The 15,667-nt window shown below is 35.9% G+C and overlaps 1 protein-coding gene across 1 annotated transcript in view; it reads right to left on the reverse strand.

Annotated features, from left to right (window-relative positions):
* The window catches only part of LOC107600353 (piezo-type mechanosensitive ion channel component 1-like), a 139,389-nt gene that overhangs the window by 43,629 nt on the left and 80,093 nt on the right, over positions 1-15,667 (reverse strand). The window contains exons 7-20 of the mRNA XM_016292229.1: positions 13,063-13,276; positions 12,546-12,609; positions 10,568-10,658; positions 10,374-10,468; positions 9,351-9,611; positions 7,163-7,268; positions 5,434-5,615; positions 5,197-5,345; positions 4,703-4,861; positions 2,604-2,710; positions 2,305-2,468; positions 1,945-2,121; positions 1,118-1,243; positions 208-408 (exon numbers count right to left, since the gene is read on the reverse strand). Coding sequence (XP_016147715.1) covers positions 208-408; positions 1,118-1,243; positions 1,945-2,121; positions 2,305-2,468; positions 2,604-2,710; positions 4,703-4,861; positions 5,197-5,345; positions 5,434-5,615; positions 7,163-7,268; positions 9,351-9,611; positions 10,374-10,468; positions 10,568-10,658; positions 12,546-12,609; positions 13,063-13,276 — 2,096 coding nt within the window. The remainder of the gene's footprint in view (positions 1-207; positions 409-1,117; positions 1,244-1,944; positions 2,122-2,304; positions 2,469-2,603; positions 2,711-4,702; positions 4,862-5,196; positions 5,346-5,433; positions 5,616-7,162; positions 7,269-9,350; positions 9,612-10,373; positions 10,469-10,567; positions 10,659-12,545; positions 12,610-13,062; positions 13,277-15,667) is intronic.

Here is a 15,667-nt window from a genome sequence, read left to right on the forward strand (position 1 = left end):
TATATATATATATATATATATATATATATATATATATATATATATATATATATATATATATATATAAATACTGCTAGATAAAATAAATGTATCATTACTGTAATGCACCCTGATCCTTAAGGACTTATTTCATTGAAAATAATTGGAGATTGGCGAGTTTCCAATAGCATGCATTTATGATGTTTTTGGTATAGGTGGATGTCATACTTCAAGGCCAAACTTGTAGAAGCTGTAGTTAAGCAGGTATTTGATGCAGTGGAGGAGACCCTTGTCCAGTGTGTCACGGGTGGCCTGGGGAAAGATGACTGGAATTGGGGGAGGTGAGCACTGCTGTTGTCTGTAATGATGAATCTGGTGCCGGTACACTGTTGCCTCAAACACAAGCAGCATCAGAACCAGCAGATGACCCTAATAGAACAGAACACAGAGCTAGTGTGCAATTTATTAAAACCTTGACCATATACAATGTAAAATGATGTGTCACATTAACAAAGACACGAAAATACCCATACCTCTTGTGAGCTTGTATAATATAACTCATCTCCAGACTCACAGGCTTTATTTAGTATAGAATACTACAAAGTACACAAAATACTACTTTCTCAAACCATAGTGTTTAATTAACCTGAGTAGTGTATAATGATGAAGATGGGAAATGTTTGGCAGTGGAAATAGAAGAAGGGGGGAGGAAAATCATTTTATGCAATGTACATGCACCGGCTATAGAAAAGGAAAAGGTGTCATTTTTTAAAAGACTGAAGACCGTTATGGAAAAATGGAAAGAGTTTTTAATAATTGGAACTTAACATAACCTTGCATGTTAAGTTCAAGTGGTGTCCAGTTATTATCTTGAAAATCAAAAAATGTTCCCCCAATTTTTTGACGGAAAAAAGAAAAAAGAAAAGAAATTTGACCGATTAATTTCCTTGACTTTTTCTTTTCTCAATAATTTAGAGATTGAGATTTCACTTACAAAATTGTGACATTTTAGACTTGAGCATAAAAATGGCAAAAAAACAAAAAATATGCCATATGTAGAGATACTTCCAGGTCAAACATAGTATTTTACATAAGTATTTTCGATTTTGTTTGTGTGAAAGGTGAAACAGAATCTCACCTTTGTGTAACCGAGGACAGTAGCATCTTTCCTAACACCAAACCAGTTGGCTGGGTCCACAGGTGCTTTATACAGGGTGGAGTTCAGCACTTCATCCAGTTCTAGACTGGTCTCATTGACCATTGGCTACAATACAGAGAGAAAAGATGTAAACAATGTGGCCTAAACCAGCAAGTTATTTTTCTGTCCTCACTGAAAGTGAAATGTACCGACATAATATCTTGTTTGCTACATCATGCTGAATCTGTTTAGGACACTTCACAATTACGGAATAGAAAGAAACAAACTGGAGAGAAACACAAGGAACATTTCAAGTCTGCTTGACATCTTTTAGGCTGCAAGGCAAAATCCTGTCAGCAGAATAGACTAATTACTCTGAAGAGGAAAGTTTAGCCATTTATATGGTGATAAACACAAGCCTTTTAAACAGCCAACCAGAGAAATAGCCGTAGTGTATGTAAATCACCTGAGAAATACAATTCACTTTTTTTCCCCAAACATCCATAAAACGCAAGACTAAACACATCAACTTAATCCACGCTTGAGGGTATTTGTTTAATTAGTGCTAAGTTTATGAAACCGGCAGGGTGCTGAGACGTAAGTATCCCACAAATCCTGAGCGAGACGGTGTTGATTTCAAAAGTCATAATAATATGCTGCTCTGAGTAGTCCCATATGTAGTCCCATATGGCAAAAAATAAATTAGTTCAGGTTTTGTTCAAATCATACAAGCAATAGTAATAGTGATGCTTACCTTAGAAAAACTTTACAACTAACAATGCATAAAGTGTTTTTATAAGTATGCGTGTTTAGGTGTCCTGTCTCACCACGGTGCAGTTGTTAGAGTACACCGCAGGGTTGACGACACTGAGCTGGTACAGCATCTTGCAGACGATGATGACACAAACCCAGATGGTGGAGAGACAGGAGGCCATTGCTCTGAAACGGCCATAAGGCATGGCAAAACTCCACAGCACCACCAGGACCAAGTTCATTGCCGATGGCTATGAATGAAGGGGTGAAAACAAGAAAGTAAATACAAGGCAGGTGAAACACTGACATATCACCTCATAACTAGATAGGCAGAAGAAGATAGCTGTTTCTCTGTTGTGCAGAGAAACTACATAAATAACTACAGGTTATGAGACTGACATAATGAAATGGCCTAAATGATACAGTATGCAGACCTCCAATAGTGCCACCCAGACGACAAAAAAAGACACAATTTTGACGATGTGCAGTTCCAATACTCTCCAAATGAAACTCTGGACATGGGTCAAAGTGTCAGAAAACGTCCTTGACAGCACCATTAGTCTGTCCATCACCAGTCCCCACTTGCTGGGTATTGCCTCTGAAAACAAAGTAAGAACGGACAATAAAATTAGAGGTGTATGTTGAGGATCATATGGGTATTGGCCAATATTAAGTATAAAATTCCTTTCATTGAGCTACACCAGCACAGAAGCAGCATTTTTATTACTCTCACCATCAACCTCTGATGGATCATCACCCTGCTCTGTAATGAGATCTTCCTCCTCAAATCTTACTTCCTCTGTGGATCGAACCAAATCCGGATTCTCTATACCTCTCTTCCTGTGGGGGAAATCAATCAACAACTGCACTGTCAGTGATAATCCAAAAAATGTAATAGAATAATATAATAGAAAAGAAAAATCACAAGTCATACATCTTAAATATCTCAAATATTTCTCACGGAAAGCAATGTGACTAAATGGAGAAATTAAAATAATGCCCTGGGAATGCATCAGATTTAAAAAAAAAATCACACATTTTTGTATCAAAATATACATTTATAATTTTTTTAATACATTTTCTAATAATAGGGCTGGGTAAAACTTTATTTTACAGTGTCCTTTTCACGTTATGTGTACATTTACTATAGTCAGTCAATTATGCATAATTACCTGCTACTAACCCTAAACCAAACCCTGTGAATAATAGCTTAAACCTCACAATCAAAACTGACTTTGAAATACCAAGGTATTAACTTCTGAATTGTTTCTAGAGTCTTGCTCTGCTTTTTTTATTTTTAAGTGGAAAAAATGAGTACAAAGATGAACAATGCATCACTAATAATAATGATGCAACAAAAATAATGCAAAAATATTACACCAAATTATACATTTTAACATCTTAATTACACATCTGACATTTACTCATTTAAACTATGCATCTAAATAAAAATGTATAGTACACTCAAAAATACTTCAGACTATTTTTAAGATTTACACATAGTAAATAGTAATATAGTAATTTAATACAGTTTTTTGGGCTAAAATTACACAAGATATAATGGAAATTTTAAATGTTGTAATAAAATGTTTGAATGTATATAGGTTGTTGTTGTATTAAAAATAAATGCATTTATATTTGATATAATCCCAAATACTGCAATAAAAATTGTAATATGTTTTGTTGTTGCGTAAAAAATAATAATTGATCATAACAGGTAATAATTAATCAGGCAATAATTGTACAGTCAAAAATTCACTTTGTGACATCTCTAAATAAGTACACGTAGTTCATTAATATTACTCAGTACTTAATTGTATAATTACATTGTAACAAGTACACCTTAAAATAAAATGTAATCTAGGGCTGCCAATCACTTAAAATATGTATTTTAATCATGACAACTCTTTGAAGATTTTAGCATGGTGATGGATATGAATACATCTGCTACGCTGCTGCTGAATTGCTGCTGCTGTTGGTTATTGCTGTAGTTGTAGATTATTGCTGCTGCTGCAAGCAAGTACAGGAGCTTGCTACTGCCAATGCATACAGCAATACGGTGCCGTGAGTATTTAAGACATACTGCTGCTGTATGTATGATATAGCATATAAAATAACCCGTAGCAGATCTATACAGGTGGAGCTGGGGAAGGTGGAGGGTTTCAGAGAAACTCTGAAAGCCTGCTGCAGGAACCTCTAGTGAATGCTAGTCAGCCATATAAATGCAAGGCAGTAAGCTCATTGGCTGCATATGCAGCATGAACCAATCAGCTTGTGCCAAGTTGTTTAACTCTCTGAAAATCATCAGTTACGTTAACAAAACATCAGCCTGCACCATCTAGAGTTTCATGACTAAACTATATATTTATGATTAATCTCAATGTTAAGTTAATGTTTCCAGTTTCTTTTTAAAGCAAGTAAATTTAATAATATGTGTAATTAACATGGTCACAAATCGAAGATTGAAATAAATGTGCATGTCTATATGAAAAAAAAGCACTAGACAGAAGTAGATTTATTTACACATCTGACTTATAAAATTGACAATGTGTGCTTCACTACATAGTCCTGCAGCTCTGATCCATTTGTATTAGCTCTGAATGTTCTATTATTGTTTTTTTAGTTTTTAGAAATCTCACAGAAGATCATGAAACAGTTATGATTATAAACAGCATTCAGAATTAATGGTGTTAAAAACGTAAGTAACTACATATGCTAACTTTTAAATGTTCAAAATAATGGCTTTTAAATTGTTCTACAATGCATTTCATTTTAGTAAAATAACCTAATCTAAGATATATGAATGCATTTGTTTAGAGGTAATGTTCATGCCTGTGGATGGGAGTAACATTCTCCAGATCTGTGATCTTCATGAAGGGCTTATGGAAGTAGTGAAGCTGTAGAATACAGGCCAACAGGAAGAAGCCTGGGATCAGGATACTGCTGAAAAGCTCAGATAGTTTAAACGTCTCCAGTCCCATGTCAGCCAACCTAAAGATGGAGAATCATATGCAATTATCATGAGAAATTTACTTAAAAATGAAAATTCCAACATCACTTACCCAAACACAGTTCCAAACCCATACGGCATTCCATTGAACACAAAACAAGAAGTTATGTAGAATGTTTTATGTGCGATTACAGACTTTTGAAGCTTTTTTCCCCCTCTTTTGGAGCTTAAAGGTCACTCTTTTATTGTGTTGAAAAAGAGCAGCAGGAACATTCAGATAAACTTCTCCTTTTGTGTTCCACAAAGACATAAATGAACATGGTTTGGAATGTCATTAAGGACATTCCTTTCATAAATAGTAAACCAGGGGACATACTGCTGTTCTGTGAATCCAGTGAAGTTTCCCCAATAGCCTGGAAAGTCCTCAAACTGAAAGGTGTAAATAGCAATGAGCACCACCATGGTGTAGGCCACCACCATCCACCAGAAGGCCTTTAGCAACCTTCTCCAGAGAGAATAGTACACCTAAGGACAGAGAGGTTTTTCACTAAATTTTTATGACTAAATTTAGTGGAGAAAATTACATTTCATATGTGGGCTGGTAAAATTGTACCTGATACAGACACAGGCAGAGCAGAAATAGCAACATGTAGACGATCTTGTAGGCTACAAGCTTTCCTGCAAAGCTGACCATGATGAACATGCCTCCACACACATAGATCCAGTACTTAGCGTACAGACTCATCACCAGCCCACCCAACACCTTCAAAATCGACTCATTTCGACCTGTGTTCTCTGAGAGAGAGAGAGAGAGAGAGAGAGAGAGAGAGAGAAAAGACTCTCAAACTTCACTATTTGTGGTGAAATGTGAAACCCAAAACCAAAATAAGAAGAGTTCAACCACTCAAATGCATGGTAGAAAAGCAAAAATTGTTATAGTTACTCAGATGACTTTGTATATAATGGCCTAATTTTATAGTACTTAAGTGTTTTTTTTTGTTTTTTTATCATAACAGCTCAACTGTCTCAGTCTCCTATTTTTTGCTAAGAGCAGCGTAAACAATCTATAAATTAATTAATAATAAAAAAATTATTGGAATATGTTTATTCCAATTTAAAAATGTTCTTTTTAGGGATGGCACAGTGAGGAAATTTTCACCTAGTATATATACTTATGACAAAACAGCAGGGCTTTGGACACTTTCGAATTTGCGATCTTGGCATCACGTTTTACAAGAAAAGAGAATTGTTTGTTGCTCTTACATCTTTACACCTTTTACTTTCTAATACTAAAACGAATGCTTGAAAGATGGATTCATTATTATTCTCAATAAAAACCACAACTACAATAAAACAGTACAATGACAAACTAACTTATATAACGTTTATTAACAAAAACGAAAAAGATGAGGCACAGGTTTTACCACATGCTGTACTGTATTACATTATCGACTAGGAAATTACAGAAAGTTTTGCAAACACTGTGGAATCAAATAAATAAAAAATCCTCTGACAATGTAGTGTAACGTCAGGTAAACCGCAAAAGTCAACAGGCTTTTCAAAATTAAAACAGAAAATGAAAACTCAATTGGCTGTCGGTGACAGTGCATGTTTTTGCCAAGAAAACCAACATGTTCACCTTCTCTGGTTTAAGAAGCGGCCTTTTACTTTACTTTTGCATTTCCACTTGAAAACCAAATCCTCTGCCATCGTTACCTCAGTATTCGAGCTGCGCATGATAATAATCCAGCATTTACTTTCTTCATGCGATAAGCGAAACCTGACTTCTGCGGCACGTGCTGTATGGTGCAGAGCGGACGCTTTCAATTTACAACTGTCCAACTGAACTAAACTGTTTTTAATTTGATAAAAAAGCAAAACGACAGTGGGGGTGGTACCACAGTGGGCAAGTAATATATTCGGTGTACAGCAGAACACCAGGTAATACCGGTAACATAGACTACTGCAGCAAGCCTAGTTCTTTTCTCTTTTAATACACTGTAGAGTGTGAGAAAGAAATGAGAAGAATAGATGAAGTGGAGCAGACAGGGAATTACGAATGCTTTGATAATGATGATTAATAGACAGTGATTAATGGTTTAACTTCCTGAATGAATCAGAAATAAATATTTTTTCCATAAATCATGGCTTTGTAGTTAGTACTCTTGTTCCAGACAAATGGCAGGGTGTTCATGTGGTAGAATTGAGTTTGAGTCTGGTCCGTGTCGTGTTTTGACCCTGGCCCCACCATCACTTCCTGTACTCTCTGTATTTGATCTCTCAACAAAACGGCACAAAAGCAAATGCAATTGTCTCTTTTTGATTGTGTTGCTCTCACTCACCTCCAGTGGTGACCTCCTGCAATGGTGCAGTCACTCTCTTCTTCCTGCTGAACATGTCCTTTACCGACTGTCTCAGCAAAAGCCAAAATGTCAACGTGAACAGCAGCTGAGAACAAAGAGAAAAGAGTGAAGGAATATTTACACTTTCTTCAATGTATTATGAAACATCATGAGAATTATGACTGATCATGTAGTTTACGTGTAGTTGGATTGTGTAAAGATGTAGCAAGTTTTCCTAGCTACATTTCTCACAGTTTTCAAGGTTTATTGCAGCCATCTGTATCTCAATACATGAAGCCATTTAGAATTAGAATTTTATACAGAAACTTTGTGCATTCTTAACTGGAAGAAGTGCTTCCCAACTCTGTCCCTGCAGGCACACCAACAAAACACATTCTACCTTTTCTGACCCATCCATTTCAGGTCTTGGAGTTGCTACTAAGAAGCTAATGAGTTGAATTAGGTGTGTTTGAGTAGGACGATTTTGAAAATGTGTACTGTTGGTGTGCCTTCAGGAACAGGGCTAACACTTTCTTAAAGGAACATTCTAGATTCAATACAATTCAAGTCAAGCTTGACAGCATTTGTGGTGTAATGTTGATTATCCACAAAAAAAACTATTTTAACTTCTCCCTTGTTTTCTTAAATTAAATGAAAATAAAAAAAAGTGTGAGGCACTTACAATGGAAATGAATGGGGCCGATTTTTGGAGGATTTAAATGCAGAAATGTGAAGTTTATGATTTTATAAATTCACAACAATTCATCTGTTAAAAGTTTGAGATATAAAGTTGTTTTCATCAGTTTTACAGTCATTTTATGAATACATTATTGCATGAAAACAGCATTGCAAAATTGTATACAACTTTACACAGAAAAGATTGAGCAATTTCTAAAACTATATCATGTTTTAAAACATGTTAAAGGGGAGGTCTAATGCTATTTCATGCATTCTGACTTAAAGTCACTGTTAAAGAGTTGGATTCTCATCATAAACGTTGCCAAAGTTTCAGTATGACAGAGTATTTTGGTGCCAAATACACTCCTTCAGGTTGTATAAGGTTCGGAAGGTGTTTTTTTTTTTTTTGAGTATGACCCTTCATGACATCGTAAAGGGCGGAATTCCTTGTATGGGCACTTCTCCCAGAAGAGTGCGTGCACATCAACCAGAGCAAGAGCAAGAGCAGCCAATCAACGAATTATGCACGTGTGTTTGTTTTATAAACAAATTAAATAAAATTTAAGTCAATAAAGTTTTTGTTCCTGTTTTATGTATGTCGATCTCACAGCCGTTACACAATCGTGTTTGATCGTTACACAAAAGCTTTGTGACTCTTTAGCTCCACCCACGGCACGCCTCCAGGAGCTCGACTGTTTTCTGAGAGAAGCGTAAAGCTGTATCTCTCTTTTATAAATCTGATGAAACTAAAGACTCTTCGGAGATATGAAGGATGCAATACTACTCTATAAGTACTCAAGATTAACATGAGATTGGCGTAAACTGTGTGTGTTATATCCCCTTTAAACGCATATTGTTTATTTGTCTTGTGGCTATACTACTGAACCAGTGAGAATTTTTCATATTGGGCCCATTCACTTCCACTGTAAGTGTTTCACTGTAACTCTTCTTTAAAAATCATGATTAATAAACAGTGATTACTGATTTAATTTCCTGAACCTGAAGTGAATATTACGTTCTTAAATGTCATGGCTTTATGGTTGGCACATATGCCAGAGCCTTAATGTGGTAGATGTGCAATTGAGTCTGGTCTGTCATCAATTTCTCTAATTTCACAGTCATTTTAGAGTTTTAGCTATAATACTGCTATGGACATGATGCTGCAAAATTGTATACAGCTTGTATGGTTTATGTCTTGTGGCTATACTATTGCACCAGCGAGAACTTTACTGTTAACGTATAGGCCCCATTCACTTCCACTGTAAGTTCCTCACTGTAATCCTTTTTTCCCCCTTTTTATTTAAAGAAAAGGAAGGTCAAGTAAAAATTAATTTTCATGGTAATTAACATTGTTAATTTACACTGTAAATGTTTGATGAGCTAACACATATTGAACCCAGAAAGTTTTCTATTTAAATATCAACTTCTTATTATTCAATATCAACCTGTATTACATGATAATGGAAGTCATTCAAAAAAAATACATTTGCTAGAGCTTCACTGTCCTCACCATGGCTCCCAAGCGCAAACAGGGGTACTGTGCTCGGTCCAAACCCAGCTGGTGCAGGCTCATGGTGCCAATGTGCTGGGGCAGTTCCATTTCTAGGTCCAGGGCCCACACATACTGCAGGCAGCAAAGTGCCAAACCATACAGCAGGATGAAGGGAGAGCAAAGAGTGGCAAAGCGTTGACGTGCTCGCAGCATCCAGATCACACACGACCACAGCAGCAGCACAAACGTCAGCCAACTATGGTATGTTATACTCCACACCTGCAGGGGGGCAAGAATACAAATACACATTCATCACACACATCAAAAACATATTCTGGAAGATTGTTTTGATATAGAAAGGAATGGAAATGAATATAATAGAAATGGGAGGAACTGCACATGGGGCTGGCTGCCCAGTGTCTATTTGGTCAGGTAAAATGAGTCCAAATAATAATGCTACCATAGCGTGCTGCAGGAATGACATATTTTGTAGACCAAAACCCAGAAATTAGTATTTCATCACTTCAAGTTCCATCGTTCTGAAGTCACTGCTTTTATTCACACTCTTGCAAACTATTCTAACTCAAACATTCAGGGAAAATGGTTTTGTTGTTTCTTTTTAGTTTTTTTTTATGAAGACTGAAAGAGTTGTCAGAAGCTCAGTGATGGTGGCGTTGAAGTCATGTGACCATGGTCAAGTTTTGTTTATACTGTAGCCTACGTTGACTATTTTTAAATATGATCATGCTGAACAAAACTTGCAGTCATACACTTTTGTTGGTCACAAAGCTTATTTTCTGCAGAAATTCTAAAGCCAATGGAAAAAACCTATTGGGTTTTTGTCAAGAGAACCAGGGTGATATTAACTTCCGGGTCGGCCTACAAAATAAGTAATAATTGCTGCACTTTTTTGTAACGCTTCATTTTTTTTATTTTTAATTCCTCTTTGTCATTATTCAGGTGTAAGTTATTGTTCAGATAATGAATCAGCACAAAACTTAACATCTATAGATAGTAGACAGAAGAGCATATTTGTTTTACCATCATAGCTATGAGGGCACAAATGTAACTTTGTTGCAAGATCATTCGTCCCACCAGGTGAAGAGGATTATCGGCTGCAGCCTCTCCAATGGGCCCTGCACAAACAAACATTACAAGCTCAGAAACATACATATAGACTTCAAGGTGAACTGGTATCTTCTGTAAGTGTAAATGCACAATGTACATTGCCCTACCTGTGTCATGTTGACTTGAACCATTGGTCACAGATTCTTTAGAGATTTGTGATTCAGACAGCGGTGATACTCCCATGGAGAGAAGTGTTTGCTAAACCAGACAAACCAAAAAAACACAATGGTTTCACAATGGGTTGACACTTATTTTGATAAGTAATGAATCTGATTTTTATTCCTTTATTAATTAATCAAATATTCATTCCACATCAGTATGTGTTATCAGGTAAAAGGTGGTGAGAATGTTCAGCAGGACCACACATTCCCTGCTTTTAAAGGGATAGTTCACTCAAAGCACAGTTCCAAAACTTGTATGACTTTCTTCTATAGAACATAATAGAAGATATTTTGAATAATGCTGGTAAACAAACAGGTTTGGTCCCCATTGTTTTCCAAATGTATGGAAAGAAATACATTGCATGGAACCAAAACTCAAAATATTCTTCAAAATATCTTCTATTATGTTACACAGAAGTAAGAAATTATGACAGAATTTTCATTTTAACATACTCACACATAGTATTGACTGAAATCAACAGATGACTTTTTCTGTAATTGTAAATGTAGTAATTACACCATAAATGCATATAACTAAAGTCTACTGTGTATCACAGTCAACACAAGGCTTTTTGGCTAGGTTTAAAGCAAGGAAAAATTTACTTTTATATAAACAAGACAACAGGCTTAAGTCTCAGTGTTGCTTTTCAGTGGGTTATGCAAGGCTGGCATGATACACCACCTTCACCTCGCCAGCCTGAGGCTCTATTTTAGACCAGCAATAACTCTCATATTTACATCACACTCTGCCTTAACACAACCCTCATGTAATGAACATAAGATGGGAAAGAAGCTTGAAATCCTATTTTGAATGCAAGTAATTATACTTTTATATGAACAGTAACTTTAAAAGATTACTGAGAAATAAAGATAAACATTAACTGAAATAAAACAATTCAAAACATTAATAAACTATAATAACTATAACAGTAGCTCAGTGATACTAAAATAAAACTGGACACTACCAATCAAAAGGGTAGTGGCCAGTAGTTTTTTTTTCTTTAAAAGAAATTCATACAATTATTCAGCAAGGATATGTTAAAATTGATAAAAAGGGATAATAAAGACTTACATTGCTCCAAATGATTTCTATTTTGAATAAATTGTTTTTTCATCAAAGAAACCTGAAAAAAATATTAAGCAGCACTGTTTCCAAATCAGCCTATTAGAATGATTTCTGAAGGATCATGTGACAGTGAAGACTGTAGTAATGGCTGATGAAAATTGAGCTGTCACCACCGAAATAAATAATTTTTTAATGTATGCATTGTAATAATATTCCACAAAATTACTGTGTTTACTGTATTTTTTGATCAAATAAATGCAGCCTCGATAAGCATAAGAGAAAAAAAATCTACTAAACCTTTGGAATGGTAGTATACGTCTCAGACATTTTAGCTATTCATTCAAACCCACAGGCTAATTGATAGAAATCATTCAATTTGAATATTCTTTGTATGTCTTATTCAGCAGAGCGCCTGGCATTTTCAGCGGGCTAAAAACACTTTGGTGGACACACAATCTTAATAACACACTGGCTGATGCATCATCATTCTGTACAAGCTAAAATGATATCTAAATAAAAACAATTTAAAAGTAAATATTCTTAAGAGGGGCATCATCTCTCATCTTACCCTATTGTCTGAAGGCGGTTGCACCGTGTGCCGCGCCGCGTCTAGAAAAATTCGTAAAACAAGTACAACACTACATAGCTGGGCGCCGCGGACAGACGCCAAACGGTGCCGCCGGTGTGCGTACACTCATAGAAAACAATATGTTCGAATTTTAAAGACGTGGCGCGACGCTATGCGGCGCTGCGCTTCTCGTCCGGTGTGCGACCGCTTGAAGCACATTAGAGAACAATGTAAACATGATATTATATAAATGCTCACATTTTAGAGTACCAAGGTTCAAATCAAAGTACCAAGGTATTCAAATGTAACGCCATCATTGCACCATAATACCGCCACAGTACTTTCTTGGTGGTACTACAAATAATGGTCACTGTGATTTTGCCAAGTAGAACATTTTCCTGGATCAACATTCTTTTGTTGGTCCTGGAACAAGATTCCGGTCAAGAAGTCCCAACCTCAACCCTAACCATTAATTTGACGGTTCCAAACCCAGCCTTAAGCTTAATCCTAACTCAAACTGTATTGTTTGATAGCAATGTTGTCCCAGATCCAACAAAAGATGTTGATCCAGGAAATGGTGTCGATGTTGTCCTACTTCTAAAAATCACAGTAACCAGCCTCATTGGTTTACAGGAATGTTGTTCCAGGACAAATAAGGATGTTGAACTAGGTACACATACTACTTCAACAAATCAAGAGTAATCTTCCAAATAACAGGACAGTAAAAATGATGCCACAAAGTCACAGACACACTGAATGTACAGTACAGCAAATGTAAAGAGAATTGAGAGCAATGAACAACAATACCTGGCCCACAGGCCCGCTGGGGAGAACATGTCTTGCGCAAATGAGCTTTGATACAGGTAAAGACACACTAGGTGCCCCCCTGTGAAGAAGGCCACCATCACGCACAATGCATTAAATCCCAGATGGCTGATGGGAAAGTGGCAAGCCCACCATGTGCACACTCCAATAAAGAGAAGGAAGTAGAAGGCAGAGAATGCAGAGGGTAAAGTGATTCCTGGAAAGAGAAAGACATGAGTTCAAAGTCAAATCACAGATTAGACACAAAACATTCTCTACACAAGTCCTTCTATCTTCAAAAGCATGATATCACCTAACGTTGTGCTCTGAAATGCAACAGAACCTTATTCAGAATATAAAACTAGTTATTTTGCTACAAGAGATGCATTAGCACCGTTTTATATACATAATTTGTGTCCCAAATGACATGTTAGCCACAACAATTGAGTGCATGAAGTGTTGAACATTTCACAATCCTTTTTTCAGTTAATTAAGTGCATCATCCGGGTATTTGAAATGCACTTTTTCTTTTTGAAATGTTTAGTGTAAACACACTACACAGACTATGACATGGCATGGAATAATGAGTAAGCAGCTATGGTTAGTTTTCTCTTTTAGGTCAACTACTGTCATGGCGGAGCAACAGTTGAGCAAGTTAATCTGTCAACATGTTTACAGATAGCTACCTGAATAATAACACTTTAAGTTTACTTTGTTACTTCAACTACTCAATGAAACATTTACTGGTGATGGAAAAGTACATACTTTTGACAGAAACAAAAGAGTATGCCAGTATTGGACATTTTAGCACATCATCAAATTGCGTCTTGACATTTCGGAACCCTTTGTTGTATACTGTTTTTTTTATTTGCATGTAAACATACTGTACATGTAGCTAAATTTATTATCTTAAAACACCATTTTTTTTTTTTACACTGTTTAACTAATTATTTATAATTATTACTACTGTGGGAGCCTTGACCTTACATTCAACACTATGCAAGAGAACGTGATATATTAGCCAAAAAGTATGCAAACTTGAAAAACTTGAGATACATATCATTTCTAAATCACGCATACTATTTAGAATAGATTGTACACAAAACCTGCCTTACAGAGTCTTGTTCTCACACCTGTTTTTAACAAATTGACCAAATTTGTACTAGGACTGTAGCTATCGATTATTTTAGTAATCGAGTATTCTACAGATTATTCCATCGATTAATCAAGTAATCAGATAAGAAGTCATTTTTCTTTATTAAAGATCAATACTAAATATGCAAGAGATAATAAGATAGATATCTTAAAATAAACAACTAATTTGTTTTCTATTTTTTACATTTTTATTGCTGAAATTGCATACATTAATAACCATGAAAATTAAACCCATTTAATGTATTTAATTGCCAAATTACATTCAAAATGCAAATACAAATATATCAATATAGGGTATCAGACTGAATCAGACAATTTAAGATTCAATCAAGAACATGGGTAAAACACAAGGAGCCGAATTCCACAGAAAGGCCCAAGACACAGGATGTTCGTAAATCAGATCCTGGCGCCTCAAGCCTGAAGCAAGTCCACCAACTAGCAGCTTTGAGTAGCTCACAGCATTTAAACAAAATAACACTTATTGACAATTCCAAGGAGATTGTCAATTTTGGGGCAAGTAATCAAGATTAATGGTCAAAGAAATGCACATCATGACCATCACATGTGAACCAGTGATAGTAATCATGATCATGAGCTCTTTGGATTGACTTCCCCCACCTAGAAGACAAAGAACAGACTGAAATTCCTTATGAGAGAAATTCATTAACCTCTGGTCTTCACAGAACATGTCCTTATGTTCAGAGAATGGCACAGAAACTGCCTTTCCATGTAAATATGCATCTAAATGACACTAAAAGGACTTGTGAGCAACTAATCATTTCTATGCATAACTCCATATTATGTATCTAACCCACAAATTAGACTATCATGTTTTAATCACATATTGTGTATGTCTTTTTAATAACTATTGAATAACTTCATATTCATGTTTAGTATGTGTGTGTTTGAATCTTCTTGCTTGAAACGTTTCTTCCAATCGATTCTTTGTCAAAAGTATCATATTCTTGTTATAGAAATCATGTCCAAAATTATACTCTGCAAGAGCGGGAAAACTCGGACCATGTGACTGATGAGATAACATTTGATTTATGAATTGGGCGGAGGAATATAGCAACACCCCGAGCTAAGACAGTGTCTAATTGGTCAAAACACCATTTGGGATGTGTCCAAAAGCCCAGTTTAAATACTCAGGACACCATCAAATCTTGCTTTTAGTATGCAGCTTTTTAGTCATGGCTTTTAGCATGCTTTTTGCGTCTAGCTTGTAGTTTGTCGCTTTTAGTCATGTGCTTTCAAGTCATCACTTTTAGCCATGTGGCTTTTTAGTCATAGCTTTGAGCTCTTTAGTTTTTTTGGTCATGGCTTCAAGCCGTGCTTTTCAGTCATCGCTTTTTGGGCTCTTTGAGCGTGCTCTGGCTTACACGCCAGCTCAGCCAAAACCACGAGGAGAAACGCCACCAAGTCTCGTCAAACTTTACTTCTATTTCTTTAC

This window comes from Sinocyclocheilus grahami, unplaced genomic scaffold (genome assembly GCF_001515645.1).
Source record: "Sinocyclocheilus grahami isolate Dianchi unplaced genomic scaffold, SAMN03320097.WGS_v1.1 scaffold282.1, whole genome shotgun sequence".
Taxonomy (NCBI): domain Eukaryota; kingdom Metazoa; phylum Chordata; class Actinopteri; order Cypriniformes; family Cyprinidae; genus Sinocyclocheilus; species Sinocyclocheilus grahami.